The 17500-nt window shown below is 29.4% G+C and overlaps 1 protein-coding gene across 1 annotated transcript in view; it reads left to right on the top strand.

The window, feature by feature from the left end:
• LOC137654829 (cell adhesion molecule 2-like) overlaps window positions 1-17500 on the top strand; it is a 76042-nt gene that overhangs the window by 39100 nt on the left and 19442 nt on the right. The window contains exon 2 of the mRNA XM_068388785.1: window positions 11388-11521. Within this exon, the coding sequence (XP_068244886.1) occupies window positions 11388-11521 (134 nt within the window). The remainder of the gene's footprint in view (window positions 1-11387; window positions 11522-17500) is intronic.

A 17500-nucleotide genomic window follows, 5' to 3' on the forward strand; every position in this document is an offset into this window, starting at 1 on the left:
TTTGTTAGCTAATTTTAAAGTAGATTCTTCATGGTTATATGATCTTATTAGCTAATTTAATGTAGAATGTCATGTGACTGTTTGAATGGAATGAAGGTAACCAATTTCATAAAATTCTACGTAGTTATATAATTTTCTTAGCTAATTTTTAAAGTAAATTCTACATGGTTATATGATTTTATTAGCTAATTCAACGTAGAATATCATGTGACTGATTGAATGGAATGGAGGTAGCCAATTTCATAAAATTCTACGTAGTTATATAATATTCTTAGCAAATTTTAAAGTAAATTCTACATGGTTATATGATTTTATTAGCTAATTCAACGTAGAATATCACGTGACTGTTTGAATGGAATGGAGGTAACTAATTTCATAAAATTCTACGTAGTTATATAATTTTCTTAGCTAATTTTAAAGTAAATTCTACATGGTTATATGATTTGATTAGCTAATTCAATGTAGAATATCATGTGACTGATTGAATGGAATGGAGGTAACCAATTTCATGAGATTAAACGTAGTTATATAATTTTGTTAGCTAATTTTAAAGTAGATTCTACATGGTTATATGATTTTATTAGCTAATTCAAATTAGAATATCATGTGGTTGATAGAATGGAATGGAGGTAACCAATTTTATAAAATTCTACGTAGTTATATAATTTTCTTGGCTAATTTTAAAGTAAATTCTACATGGTTATATGATTTGATTAGCTAATTCAATGTAGAATATCATGTGACTGATTGAATGGAATGGAGGTAACCAATTTCATAAAATTCTACGTAGTTATATAATTTTCTTAGCTAATTTTAAAGTAGTTTATTAGCTAATTCCAAGTGGAATAATATGTTTTTAGAATGTGACTTCGTACTTACTAAATGGTATAAGGGAATAAATAGTAAGAAGAGGTCCGATTTCTTATATAATAAACTATCAATAAATTTCTTGAATAGTTTTAAGAATATATCAGAAGGGTCCGGGTTAAATCTCTAAAGTATCACTTAATAAAGCAAATGCAATATAAAAAGTAAAAAAGGTTTTTTTTTATATATATAAAACACTATTGGTAAAAATCTTTAATCGTTTTAAGAATTTGCCTGAAAGGATAGATCCGACCTAAAATTAATGTCATCATTTAATAAAGTAAATGCATTTTTAAAAAGTAAAAAAGGTCTCATTTTCTTTATAATAGACCATTAGTAAAAAAAATTGTTTTAAATATTTGCCAGAGAGGATAGATCTGACCTAAATTTAAAGTTATCTCTTAATAAAGGAAATGCAACTATAAAAAGTAAAAAAGATCTTATTTTCTTTATAAAAGACTACTGGTAAAAATCTTTAATCGTTTTAAGAATTTGCCTGGAAGGATAGATCTTACCTAAATTTCAAGTTATTTCTTAATAAAGGAAATGCAGTTTTAAAAAGTAAAAAAAAAAAAAATCTTATTTCCTTTATAAAAGACTATTGGTAACAATCGTTATTTTAAATATCTTCCTGAAAGGATAGATCTGACCTGAATTTAAAACTATCGCTTAATAAAGGAAATGCAATTATAAAAAATAAAAGTCATTAATTTCTTTATAAAAGAATATTGGTAAAAATACTTTAATCGTTTTAAGAATTTGCCTGGATGGATAGATCTGACCTAAATTTAAAAATATCGCTTAATGAAGGAAATGCACATAACTAATAACAAAAGGTCTTATTTTCTTTACAATAAACTATTGGTAAAAAATTTGTTTTAAATATTTGCCAGAGAGGATAGATCTGCCCTGAATTTAAAGTTATCGCTTGATAAAGGAAATGTAATTATAAAAAGTAAAAAAGGTCTTTTTTTTTATAAAAGACTATTGGAAAAAATCTTTAATCGTTTTAAGAACTTGCCAGAAAGGATAGATCGGACCTAAATTTCAAGTTATCGCTTAATAAAGGAAATGCAGTTATAAAAAGTAAAAAAAAAAAATCTTATTTTCTTTATAAAAGACTATTGGTAACAATCTTTATTTCAAATATCTTCCTGAAAGGATAGATCTGACCCGAATTTAAAGATATCGTTCAATAAAGCAAATGCATTTATAAAAAGTAAAAAAGGTCTTATTTTCTTCATAGAAGACTATTGGTAAAATTCTTTAATCGCTTTAAGAATTTGCCTGGAAGGATAGATCTGACCTAAATTTAAAGTTATCACTTAATAAAGGAAATGCAATTATAAAAAGTAAAAAAGGTCTTATTTTCTTCATAAAAGACTATTGGTAAAATTCTTTAATCGCTTTAAGAATTTGCCTGGAAGGATAGATCTGACCTAAATTTAAAGTTATCACTTAATAAAGGAAATGCAGTTATAAAAAGTAAAAAAAAAAAATCTTATTTTCTTTATAAAAGACTATTGGTAACAATCTTTATTTCAAATATCTTCCTGAAAGGATAGATCTGACCCGAATTTAAAGATATCGTTCAATAAAGCAAATGCATTTATAAAAAGTAAAAAAGGTCTTATTTTCTTCATAGAAGACTATTGGTAAAATTCTTTAATCGCTTTAAGAATTTGCCTGGAAGGATAGATCTGACCTAAATTTAAAGTTTTCGCTTGATAAAGGAAATGCAATTATAAAAAGTAAAAAAAAAAGTCTTATTTTTTTTCCTATAAAAGACTATTGGTAAAAATACTTTAATCGTTTTAAGAATTTGGCTGAAAAGATAGATCTGACCTAAATTTAAAGATGTCGCCTAATGAAGGAAATGCAGTTAACAAGTAAAAATTTCTCTTTTTTTTATAATTGACCATTGGTAAAAAATCTTTGTTTTAAATATTTGCCAGAGAGGATAGATCTGACCTAAATTTAAAGTTATCGCAATTAAAAAGTAAAAAAGGTATTTTTTTTTTTTTTCGTAATTGACCATTGGTAAAATCTTTGTTTTAAATATTTGCGAGAGAGAGTAGGTCTGACCTAAATTTAAAATTATCGCTTCATACAGGAAATACAATCATAAAAAACAGAACAGGCTCCACACACCACATTATAGTGACATCTCTATAATCATCACAATCATCATTATCATTGGACACCATAAGCATGATCCAATTAAAACACATTTTACACTGCAGGCAATAAAATAATAATCACGCACGCACGAACACACCTTCCCCTTGTAATAATTCGCCCATCTTCCTCTTTTATTTCTAGCTCCTCTTTTTTTAAACATAAATTAAGCAGGGAGTAAAAATGCGAGTGATAAACGAGGTGCTTGCATGCAGGGAAGTTCATATAGCTTTAATTAGTTCAAGCAGCCATCGCAGGCATTCTGCTATTTGACGGATGTGGAACGGTTTTCTTGGCAAGGAGGTATGCTCTCATTGTAGAGTATGTTATTGATGTGATGTAGAGTAGAGGAACATACACACATGGATGTATATATATGTATATATATATATATATATATATATATATATATATATATATATATATATATATATATATATATATATGTAATGTGTGTGTGAGTTTGTGCGTGTGTGATGTAGTAAGGCATAATATAGATATGTACCCCACTGTAACTGGCTTTGTGTTTGATGAAACCCAAGGGACCTTTTATATATATATATATATATATATATATATATATATATATATATATATATATATATATATATGTATATATATATATATATATATATATATATATATATATATATATTTATATATATATATATATATATTTATATATATATATATATATGTATATATATATGTGTAATATATTCGTGCATGTATATATAGCATATATACGTGTATATGTGTTCATGCGTATGGAATGTACTAAAGCACGTCATTATATGTAACCCATTAGTCAACATATGTGGCTTTGCGTTGGACAGAGCCCAAGGGACTTGAAAAAATATATTACTTGTGTTTCGGTGGGACCCCCTTTTGAGGTCCTAGGAGTGTTTAGTGCTTAGGGGCGTGAAGCCAGGTCATCATTCGCTCTAGTTTTTCCTTCGTGAACTCAATGGGAGAATGTGATTCAACAATTATTATACGTTTAGAGTTGGTTTTCTGGAAGGTGAATGTTACTTCTAGAACTTTCAAAAGTTAACCTATTATGTTATTTTTGCACATTACCAAGAGCCCCTCTATCAGTAAATCTTTACTATATAAGAAAAGGCAAGTGTCTGGATATATATATAATATATATATATATATATATATATATATATATATATATATATATATATATGTATATATATAAAGATATATATGTATATATATATATATATATATATATATATATATATATATATATATATATATATATGTATATATATAAAGATATATATACATATATATATATAAAGATATATATATATATATACATATATATATAAAGATATATATATATATATATATATATATATATATATATATACATATATATATATATATATATATATATATATATATATATATATATATATATCTGGTCCGTGCATGGCATGGTCACACCTATAACTACCAGGAACTCCTGTGTCCAACTGTCTGTGTCCAACTGTACCTACACACATGTAGTGTATATTATTTTTCCCCCTAAAACCTTTTTATTTCTTGAACAAAAAAAAAACTTCAACTTCCTCTATTCAAGCATCTTAGGAGTACTTTAAACATCATCATCTCTATCTTGAGTTTTTTTTTTTTATAGTCAATCGTAACTTTACTACCATCAAGTGTATAACTAATATTTTGTGATAACATTAATCCGGTGGCGTAATGACAAGACATAATGGAATCCTACATAAAATTTATTTTCGTTCAAATGTTTATTTCTTAAAATGCTTTTAGTAATATATAAGGCCAAAGTTTCTTTTTCGTAAATATATTAAAAAGATAATCACAACTATCATAGTGGTCAGAGTTATATTGCAACCTTTTCGAACGCCAAGTCTGTAGAATCATTAGATGTCCCTTACACTTCTCGTAATTAGTTACATAGCTAATTAAGTAATTTTTCCGAGTGATCTTATTAATAATTGTAACAAAAATACAGAGGAGGGAAGGACATTAGTCAAAACAAATAATCTTATATCTGTAATATCCTCAACTCGTTTACTCTTACTTTTTATATATGAAGCAGAATAATGTCATTTCATACAGACATAGAGATATAGATATAATATTATATAGCTTGGTTAACCTCGTTGTTTTCTTTACATAAACATAACCCTTTCATTCCACCAAGAGGAAGATCAGCCAATTTAACGGTGTTTTTCGCTTGCTCTCTCTTGCTTTTGATGTCCATTTTAATGCTTTTCAAAGATCAAAGTGTTGATATGCTGTTAACCCGAGCTGAAGGACCTTTATGATAACGTTGTTGTTGTTTTTTTTTTTTTTTTTTTTTTTTTTTTTTTTTTTTTTTTTTTTTTTTTTTTTTTTTTTTTTTTTAGTGAGATTATGAGGGAGTATTTTGATGTTAAATAAATATTTAATAAACGTATTGCGGAACTCTTTCGCACTTCGCTATATTTGAGAATCTTAATGGAAAAGGTGATTCGTTGAATTGATTATTCTTTTCCGATACTGGCTGATTAAATCATGATTACTCCAGATGATTGAGAAAAAGTAGTAATTATATCTTCTCTATAGCAGTGGTTCCCAACCTTTTTGTTCTTCTTTACCCCTAAAATTGAGGATAAAGAAAAGACACAATGAAAATGATATTGTAATACAATTTTATTATTCAATCTCAATTAAGATTAACTATGTATTGTGTCGTACTAGCTATTCTCTCAGATCCAATGTACCCCCTGAAGAGTAGAAATGTTCTATTAGGTGTATATGTACCCCAGGTTGGGAACCCCTGCTCTATAGTTTAGTTTCTGTAAAAACCAATTTCAAACAGTTTCAGTTACAGGTAAATAAGCAAGAGAGAAAAACAGAACAATATCAAAATAGGTTATTAATTCTACCATTTACCCAAATGATCATTTTGCCTTGCATAAGGATCTGGGATGCAATCAGTTTTACGAAGATTTTTAATCAGGAGAGAGAGAGAGAGAGAGAGAGAGAGAGAGAGAGAGAGAGAGAGAGAGAGAGAGATAGCGCCTGTGTGCCATTTTAAACCATGTCATCGTACATTGATTAATGGTAAAAAGTAAATAAGAAGAAAATGTCATGGTGAATAAAAGATGATAGAATAGTGTTCTCTAGTTAATTGCTACACATTTGATATTTTGAATTGTTTAGAAAAAATATTAATCTAATTTTGCTCCCCGATTCAAATTGATATGATATTCTAAATTTAAAAAAAAAATATAAAGCTAATTTCCCCCCCCCCCTCTTCAAATTGATATATTTTAATTTTTTTTTTCTCGAAAAAACGTAAAGCAAATGTAGCCTCTGCCTCCTCTTCGAATTGATAAAAAAAACCTTATAACAGTGCGTTAATTCTGATTTGAATTCACAAGCCATTCGCATTTTCAAAAAAAAACTATTGCACCTCGTCTCAAATCAATTTAGAAATAACAATGAATAGCTAGATATACATATAAGTTCATGTGAAATGAATCCACCAATCACTGACACCTTTCCTTAACAATTGATATTCGATCAATAAACATTGAAACCCATCTCGCGTGGGAGTATCATGTCTCAGCTCCATTTAGAAGTAATATTAATTAATAGAGATTCCTTTGTATACTTAAACGTTGCCTCCGATAGTCTAAGGATCGTCATCTTTAGGGAGACAACGGAAGAGGTTCGTGACTTGATGAAATGATATCGGAAACTGACTTGTTCAAAACGGGGAACATTTTCAGCAAAGTTTTGTTTCATTTGTTTTCGTATTTTTTTAATGGTTTCTAGGCGTATTTGAAATTCAAGATTTTTCTATATTTGTGTCTTTGGGTTTATATATATATATATATATATATATATATATATATATATATATATATATATATATATATATATATACAAATGTATATATATATATATATATATATATATATATATATATATATATATGTATATTATATATACATATATATATGTATGTATACATTCTATATAAGTATGTATATATGTATGTATGTAAGTATGTAAATATATACATATATGTATATTATTCATAATTATGTTTCAAGATAGGTTATATTTTCATAAACTTTCCATGTTTTACCCTTTTTGTAATATTTTTTCCCATGTAGATGAACTTTGCGAAAGGGTGTAACTTATATAATACCGTGATATAGTAAACTGACTTCATATAAGCAATGAAACGTTTTGTTTGCAGCTTATGGGATATTATTCTCCATATACTTTGTTCTAACACTTTAGAAACCATTTAGTAATTTGAATGTTGCATCTCGGATTGGAGTTTTATTAGATTTCAAATGATACAATTTGTGAATGTTGGTAACTAGTAGTGTATTTCATTGAAATAGATTTTTATCTTCTCCTGTTAGGGGAATTCCCATCCCCCCCCCCACCAATTGGGGCCCTTTCTGTTTGTAATCCGGAAATTTTCAGGGACTTCTTTAATCTTTGATTTGAATTTTTTTAAATCTATCATTGCTTTCTTTTTTCTCATCCTTAAATGCTTTATTATTATTATTATTATTATTATCATTATTGTTATTATTACTATTATTATTATTATTATTATTATTATTATTATTATTATTTGTCACGTCTGAGTTAAAAGTGTTCTTGAACATTTTCATCTCTTTGGTACCTTTTCACCTTGTCAATTCCCTAATTTGAAAATCGTGATATTCAAGAATTACTTATAAGTATATTTCTATTCGGTTCTTTTTCTATTAACGTGTTTTTTCCATATGGGGGTAGTCACGGTTGCCTTCTTTTGAAGAACTTTGCTTTGGCTTTGGGGTAGACCCTAGTCCCGATTGGCTGCCCTGCCTGACATCGCTTAGACCCCGGTAGCGTATGTTCTTGCATTGCACCAGTCACTAGCGTCCTTCCTCGCAGTAGCGAGGAGTCCTAGCTCGGATAGGTCGACAGTTAGAGACGTGTGAGGTGTCTTATATTTTTTAGAAAGTGTTGGAGTGGCTTTGTGTGTGAGTGTGTGTGTGTATTAGTCTGTAACGCCCCTTTGCTTTTAGCAAACCTATCTGTCGATTACATACATAATCCTCAGGTGTCTATTCCTGTGATTTAGGTAAATATTTTAGGCAATCTTCTCATTTCAAACACTGAACTTTGGTGACATATTCAATCCTGTGGTATTCATCGATATTTCATTATCCAATCTGTACCGATACTGCTTTTATCAGACTGATCATTTTTGTTTCCATTATTTAGAATATTTTTTGGGTTCTGTGGAATTTTACGATGCAGTTTTAGCTGTGTTGTGGTTTTAACATGCAGTGATATTTTTAGATTCTGGAGAATACGACATTTGAAATTTATTAGTGAAAGAATATTTTGATTTTTAAATTACTACCATCCGGCAAATGCACCCCTGTGTATATGTATGTATGTATGTATGTATGTATGAATATATGTATATATCTGTCTACCTATATATCTATATATCTATAGATATATATATATATATATATATATATATATATATATATATATATATATATATATATGTGTGTGTGTGTGTGTATATATATATATCTATCTATATATATATATATATATATATATATATATATATATATATATATACATGCGCGTATGTGTGTGTGTGTGTGTACACTGTTGAATAGATGAAGTAATAGAAGTGTTAGATTGGAAGGGCCTCTGATATCCAGACAGGCTGAGAATGTATGCAACATAGAGGCTAATAGCATTGCATGGTTAAGGAGTTCGACGTGCTACTGATGAACCTCAAGTGAAAATACATGAAGCCGCTTATGCGGGGGAAGTTTTCTACATTCCCTCTCCTCTAGTGATTTGTAATAGTCAACTTTGTACAATCGTAATCAATTCAATTACAAAATTAGAATATCGTACCAATCATGTGCCTATTCGATATCTCCGATATTTATCATTAGCTATTTATTTACCTGAATAAAATACAGTGGTAAGAGACACATAACCTAATAACATAGTATCCCCTTCATCATCACAATCTTTACATGTGACGAGATATTCTCCCCTCGAAGTCCTCAGTTTAAGCAATATTCTCCAACGTGCTTTACGTTGCCAGTCAACAGCCTATTTACGAAAAGGCCCATGAACGGGCATTTTCCCTCTTTATGGCCAATGAGAATGCAGCAGGGACTTTGCAAACTTAAATAAAGCAGTGTCCACTTTATGAGGGCGTCATATTCAGCCGAGGGCAAATCTTCAACAGAAAACGGACGAGGGCCTTCAACAGAAAACGGATGAGTGCCGCTCGCCGTCATACAATAAGCAGTTCAATAAGAGATAATTGTCGTTTGGCAAAAGAAGGATGGAATGGTCCTCATTCGAGTCTCGCCGTTTTGGCGTTGAGATTTCTGTATTTCCTGTTTTTCTCTGCTGCGTTCTGGGAGCTCTCTAATGAGGCTTTTTAAATTGAATGCTGAAAATTTAAACCCCTCTGTGAGTGGGGATACCTTAACGTGGTGAAAGGGTTTGTGTATCGCTATGATCAGCAAAGCTGTACTTGTACGGCCCACCCATACTAGATTGGTTTGCTGTTAGCGATCAGATTGAAGTCGCCCACCATCACCAATCCGTAGTTGATGAAAGTGGCCAAACCCGAGACATGACTAAGGACATGTCTGAGGCCTTTGTCCTGTAGTGGACCAGAAATAGATGCATGTTTTTCCACATGACTGTAACGTTAAGGTAATTCTTTATGAATTAATGTTTTTCATACAACTCAAAAAAAGCACTAAACAAAAATGTATAAAAAGAGTAAAGGTCCATTATAACTTGAAATAATTTTTTTTTTCATGCTAAAGTTAAAATAATATTTGTTTCGTTTTTATTTGGATCACATACACATAATGGCAGTTTATTAATTAGTAAGATTTACACAAATGACTAAAGTAATCTAAGCTGTAAAACAAAGGTGTTCATTGTTCTTAAATTGTACTACCTAACCTACTATAAAATATTGCAAATAACTACACAAAAACGTAAAAACATAGACACACCCATACCCACTTAATTTACATAAACACACACACACCCACACACACACACACACACACACACACACACACACACATATATATATATATATTATATATATATATATATGTGTGTGTGTGTGTGTGTGTGTGTGTGTGCATGAATTAGCACATACTACATACATACATATATACATACATACATGCATGCATGCATACATAAACACTCCCTATATATATATATATATATATATATATATATATATATATATATATATATATATATATATATATGTGTGTGTGTGTGTGTGTGTGTGTGTGTGTGTGTTTGTGTGTGTGTGTATGTGTGCGTGCATGTGTGTGTATGTATTTATAAAACCAAATCAGCTTCAGCAATCAACGTTAGCATGCAACACGAAAGAAGGAATAAGATTTTTCAATGTAACAATTCTGCATTCACGTATGATACCAATGCAGAAACCGGCGTTTACTCGTATTGCATAAGTATTATTGCAATGTTTTCTGAATGCGAAAACCAAATGGACAAACCTCAATTACCTAAGAATTGCTGCTAAGGGCAGCAGTAAGTTTTATGTTCCATTTGCTGAAAAAGGAATATAAATGATGCAGTTGCTGTTGCAAATTCAGGGTTTAAAATAGGAAATACTGAAGTATATAAAGAGAAAAATATAAGATATTTAGTGAGACTCGTTTATATATATATATATATATATATATATATATATATATATATATATATATATATATATATATATATATATAAATATATATATATATATATATATATATATATATATATATATACAAACATATATATATATATATACAAATAAATATATATATATGTATATATACTGAATATATATATATATATATATATATATATATATATATATATATATATATATATATATATTCAGTATATATACATATATATATTTATTTGTATATATATATATGTTTGTATATATATATATATATATATATATATATATATATATAAATATATATATATATACAAACATATATATATATACAAATAAATATATATATATGTATATATACTGAATATATATATATATATATATATATATATATATATATATATATATATATATATATATATATAAAAGAAATATAAATGCACTTTGAATAACAATATTTCCCAACTCATATAATGTAAATTTACATGCATTGATGTATGACCCAGTAATCTCTTGATTTTATTTTTTTTTAAATCGTTTGGATGATCTATATCTTTTTTTTGTCTTCCACCAGACATGCCCGAGAAAGACCCACACATCTCCGGCGCCCGGGATCAATACCACGTGGGTGACCTGGTCCAGGTGAACTGCACTTCTTCTCCATCCAAGCCAGCTGCCTCTCTCAGGTGGTACATCAATGACAAACAGGTAAAATGTTATACTATTACTACCATTATTGATATTACGAGTGTACGTGACCTGTCAAAAATGATAGCTAAATATTTATGTAGATCTAAACGCACAGATTTAACCTTTGCCATCCCACTCCCCCTTTCCTCTGTGGGTCCCAACTCTCAGCAGGGTGAGCGTGAGTGGAAATATATATATATATATATATATATATATATATATATATATATATATATATATATATATATATATATATATATATATATATTTATATATATATATATATATATATATATATATGTATGTATATATATGTATGTATATATATGTATATATACATATATATATATATATATACATATATATATATATGTATATATATTATATATATATACATATATATATATATATATATATATATATATATATATATATATATATATATATACATACATACATACATATATATATGCATGTATGTATGCATATATCTATGCATATGTTTGTGTGTTTGTGTATGTGTGTATTTATATTTATTTATATGTATATATATATATATATATATATATATATATATATATATATATATATATATATATATATATATATATATTTATTTATATATGAAGGCAGGCATTTGTTCTTAATTAAAAAGTGGAAGATTATTATTACTATTATCAATATTATTATTATTATTATTATTATTATCATTATCATTAATATTATTATTATTATTATTATTATTATTATTATTATTATTATTATTATCATTGTTAGTGTTTTTGTTGTTGTTATCAAATAAACTTAGGCATATACATTTTTCATTCAGTATGTGTTTTATTCGCTAATAGGAATGATAATTTTATTATTATTGGGATTATTTCATATCCACAGTAAATAATAAGTGTTACTTTTTCTCAGTTTTGTTTTCTTCGCTGTTTATAATGTTATATTGATGCACAGGTTCTTTGGTGATTTAAAAAAGACAAATTTTCTCCTAAGTATATTTTAGAAAAACACCTAAAATACATATACAAAAATAGAAAAGAAGGCATCAGAGGATATTCATATTTCAAAGCGAACTAGATATTTTCAAAATAATTTCGCCGAAAAAATGTAGACAATACATAATCCAGTTTACCTAGTCTTTAACAATACCTCATGCGGAATATCATAATAGGTTTTCCTCAAAACTAAAGCTGAGAGTCCATTTTAATATGCGCTGATACATTTTTGCAAACCATTCTTTCGTCATTTTTTTTCCATTCAACAGTTTATATTGGATCCCTTTGTACACAACTGTATTTCTTTCACGCAAAAAAAGGGAAGGGAAAATATACGGAGGATTTTGTTGATTTGAGACCATAGGCATCTGCTCACCTTTGAAAGATATATTTTGAAAATATATTTGTGTGTTGTATTTTTTTGTTTTATATGGATGGGGATAGGATTGGATTAGCATTGATCCTGGGGTTTATGAATAGGGCAATAAAATTGGGCAGTGGATGAGCTGGCCCATATGAACTTACTTCCGCTATAGTTCAATCAAGTAGATGAGTGTTTGTATTATTTACAGAGCTAAGCATTTTTGACATGTCTCTTCGTCACACTCAGCGGCATTGCCAGACGTATGACTACTCGGTCTCTACCCTGGTGAGAAGGGGGTACCCGGTGATGTACACTCGGAAATCACAGTCTGCCACAAATTTCCGAAACTGCCATAGTTAGGAAAGGGCGGGGAGAGTTGAATCTGCGTGTACGCGTGTGTGTGCATATATATCTGGATATTTAGCCGTCATTTTTGACGGGTTGCTTACACTAGTATGAAAATAAAAAATATGCATCTTTGCACGTTCTGTGTAAATACATTTAGCTTACAGATATAAAAGGCACTTACACTCAAAGCGGAAGAAATTCTGTTTATAATTGTATTTCCCTTGATACGCTGTTATACCTTATGCCTGATATGTGTATATTTCATCAATGAATTGTCAATGTGAATGTGTTTTCTATAACTTTAATTTTGTGATAGTGCAGTAAACTCTAAGCCTTTTGTACCCCGATAAACAATACAAAATCTCTATATAATTCTATTTCCCTGGATACATTGACGTACTTTATGTATTTGTGAATTAACAAGGTTATTGTTCCTCCTATAACTTTTATTTTGTGATAGTGCAGGAAACTCATGGCCACCTCCCTTTGGGCCTGAAGAAGTAATTCAAAATATGAGTTCTTTAGACACACTTCATGTATGATATGAATTCTTTTTGCCAATGAACTATCAAGATACCTGTGTTTTCTAAGATTCTCTTTTGTGACTTTTCTTTTATGATAGTGCAGTAAAGCCATGGCCCTTTGGACCCGGAAAAGCAATACAAAATCTGTGTATGATTGTATTTCTCTTGATACATACATTCTTTATGCAAATGTGCATTTTTTATCGATGAATTCTGAAGGCAATTACTTTTTCATATTACGTTTCTTTGTGATGTTGCGTGTATTTCCCTTGGTACACTGGCATAATTCATGCAAATGTGCATTTTATATCGATGAATTCAGAAGGTAATTACTTTTTCATATTACTTTTCTTTGTGATGTTGCGTGTATTTCTCTTGGTACACTGACAATCGGTATGAAAATATGCATTTTTTACCAATGAGCTACCAAGGTAATTCCTTTTTCTAATCACTTTTCTTTGTGATGCCGCTTCTATTTCTCTTGATACACTGATAATCTTCATGCAAATGTGCATATTCTACCAATGAACTCTCAAGGTAATTGCTTTTTCTATTACTTGTCTTTGTGAGGTTGCTTGTATTTCTCTTGATACACTGACAATCGGTATGAAAATGTGTATTTTTACCAATGAACTCTCAAGGTAATTGCTTTTTCTATTACTTTTATTTGTGATGTAGCTTGTATTTATCTTGATACACTGACAGTCGGTATGAAAATGTGTATTTTTTACCAATGAACTCTCAAGGTACTTGCTTTTTCTAATACTTTTCTTTCGTGATGTGTTGTAAACTCTTGGATTTTTGTACCCGGGAAAGTAATACCTTCTGTACCAGTAGCAGGGTGGTGCCGGAAGCATCATAAACACTTTTATTATGTATCTCGACCTCTCACCTCCGAGACCTGGTTATGATCTTCTAGGATGGAACTTTTGGTCTTAATTATTTTCATTTCAGTTTTGGCGTGACTTCATCTCGCGGCATATTTCCAAAGTTGGGAGGGAGAGTCCTTTGGCTGGAATACGTGTTGGAGATGATAGCCGCCCTATATGGTTATCTTTTCATTTTTGTTCTTTTTTTTATGGTTCTCTGATACTTCTGATTTTTGAGAATCACTGAAGTCCAGACGGGAAAGGGGCTGACCTATTATTTTGATTAAAAGATAGGTTGCATAAAAGAAAATTTTGTTTCATCTCATGTTAAATGTTCACGTCGGGTTAACGATACTGTTTTTTTTTTTTTTTTTTTTTTTTTTTTTTTTTTTTTTTTTTTTTTTTTTTTTTCCAAGGTTCTCTGCTAATTCTGTTTCCTGAGAATCACTGAAGTCAAGACGGGAAAGGAGCTGACTTATTCTTTTGATTAAAAGATAGGTTGCATAAAAAGATTTTGTTTCGTCTCATGTTAAATTTTCACTTCGGGTTTACGATATTGTATTTTATTTTTATTTTGTTTTTTTTACTAGAGGAAAAAAAGACTTTGAAATTTATGATATCTTCTATTTCCTTCTTTTATTTTTTATTTTCTTAAGGTTCTCTGGTACTTCTGTTTCTGAGATTCATTGAAGTCAAGACGAGAAAGGAGCTGACCTACTCTTTTGATTAAGATAGGTTGCATAAAAAGACTTGGTTCATCGTTAATGTAAATTTTCCACTTCGGCTTTACGATATTGCATTTTTTTTTCTTTACTAGAGGAAAAAAGAGTTTGAAATATATCATTTCTTTGTATTTATTTTTCTTATAGTTCTTTGGTACTTCTGTTTCTGGGGTTCACTGAAGTCAAGACGGGAAAGAATCTGACCCATTATTCTGCTTAAAATACCTCACATGAAAATATTTTATTTATAGTTATTTGAAAAATGTCCATTTTGCCTTTAAGATATTGCATTTTTTTTTTTTGTAGAGGAAAAGGATTTTGTAATTGATAATTTGGAAGAAGTGTTTTTAAACAGTATCATACAGTTGATTTTGATCAATTTACTCGTTGCTGGTTACTCTCCGATTCAATAAGTAAAATTTGATGTCAGGATTTCCCTCCCCCCCCCAAAAAAAAAACACAAATTCAATCTATAAATAAGTAAAAAAAAAAAAAAAAAAAAAACTATTAGTTGAAGTATTCAGCCAAATATCAGTAAATAATCTTAGTTCATTAAAAATTTTTCCGATTAATTAATCATTGTAAGCCTATTTTTTAATGATCGTTGCTGCTCGCTTACATTCAATTATTGTGTTACGTCAATAACTAAATGTACGAATCGGGCTTTTTTTTTTTTTTTTTTTTTTTTTTTTTTTTTTTTTTTTTTTTTTTTTTTTTTTTTTAATCAGTTGAGTCAGTTCCCGTAGTAAAACTTGAGTCTGGATTAAAACCGTACAGCCTCATATTATCCATAATATGGATGAAACATCTGGGAAGTGAACTTTCCCACCGTCGTCAACCGCAAATATCTGCGGATGGGTCATCTCTAAGACTCTCTTGGGATGCACCTGTCACTCACTGATATTTAGTTCGAACCCTTTTGCATCCATGATATGAAATCCTTTGAAGGTTTGAAGGGCACTCATGAATGGCAGAGGCAAGGGACAGTGACATTGCCCTAGCAAGCAGGACATTGCCCTAATGACTGGCCATACATACATAAGATCAGCGCTCAAGCTCCTCTCCTTCCAAGCTAGGACCATGGAGGGGTCAGGCAATGGCTACTGATGACCCAGTAGACCTATAGGCTCCCCCAACTCTTCCCCCACCTCTCCGCCAATCCTGATCTCACAGGAATGTTGAGGTTGCAGCCACTAGAGAAACTAACGAGTTTGAGCAGGATTCGAACCCCAGTCTGGCTATCCAGTCAGGGACCTTACCAAATAGGCCACCACAAGCCTTCCATTTCCTCTGTCACTGTTTTCAGCTGACGCTTTTTAATTTTGGTTGCCATATGTGGAGTTGTTGCCAACCCATCGCACTCATCCTAAGAATATTGAATAATTATAGAGAAAATCCAAAATATTATATGAGATCCCTTTTTATGCCAAACGATTCACTCTCATATTCATATTCTCACAAAAATCTTTTCTACATAGTTTTTGTAAATACCAAGTAGCAGAGAACGAAAGCCTCGTTATAGAAACAGGTCAAAGACAACATTACTGCGAATCCGTTAGTGCTTCACATTCATATTCCATAAATGATAAGAACAGTTGAAATAAGATAAAAAAAAGATAAAAAATTAATTAACTGTTGGTTTGCGTCCTTTTCCTGCAGATTAGGGAAAGTAAAGTTTTTGGTGGGACTGGTTAAAGTTTTTGAATGACAACAAATTCGAGAGTGAATAGGCTATAGCCTTGAATAAAGATGTAACCGATTAAAAAAAGTTGTAAGCAAAGAAGAACGAATTTAAATTGATAGTGGAAGAAGGAAAATAGTCAATGCCAAACTTTTCCTGCTTTAGGAATGTATCTAAATTTTAGATGAGATTTTCAAAAATTATTGCTGGATTGAATGATTAGTTTTTATGACATTTTTTTTCAACTAAATAGTTATCAAAATATCAAAATCATTATATTTTGCAAATATTCTAGCTAGAACAAAATTTTGAAGGAAAATTCAAAATTTACAATTTTTCTTATATTTATTTAAATGCAGTCCCCATCATTTATTCATTTTCCTCATTTTTTTTTTCAACTAAATAGTTATCCAAATATCAAAATCATTATATTCTGCAAATATTCTAGCTAGAACAAAATTTTGAAGGAAAATTGAAAATTTACA

Source organism: Palaemon carinicauda, chromosome 15, assembly GCF_036898095.1.
Source record: "Palaemon carinicauda isolate YSFRI2023 chromosome 15, ASM3689809v2, whole genome shotgun sequence".
NCBI lineage: Eukaryota > Metazoa > Arthropoda > Malacostraca > Decapoda > Palaemonidae > Palaemon > Palaemon carinicauda.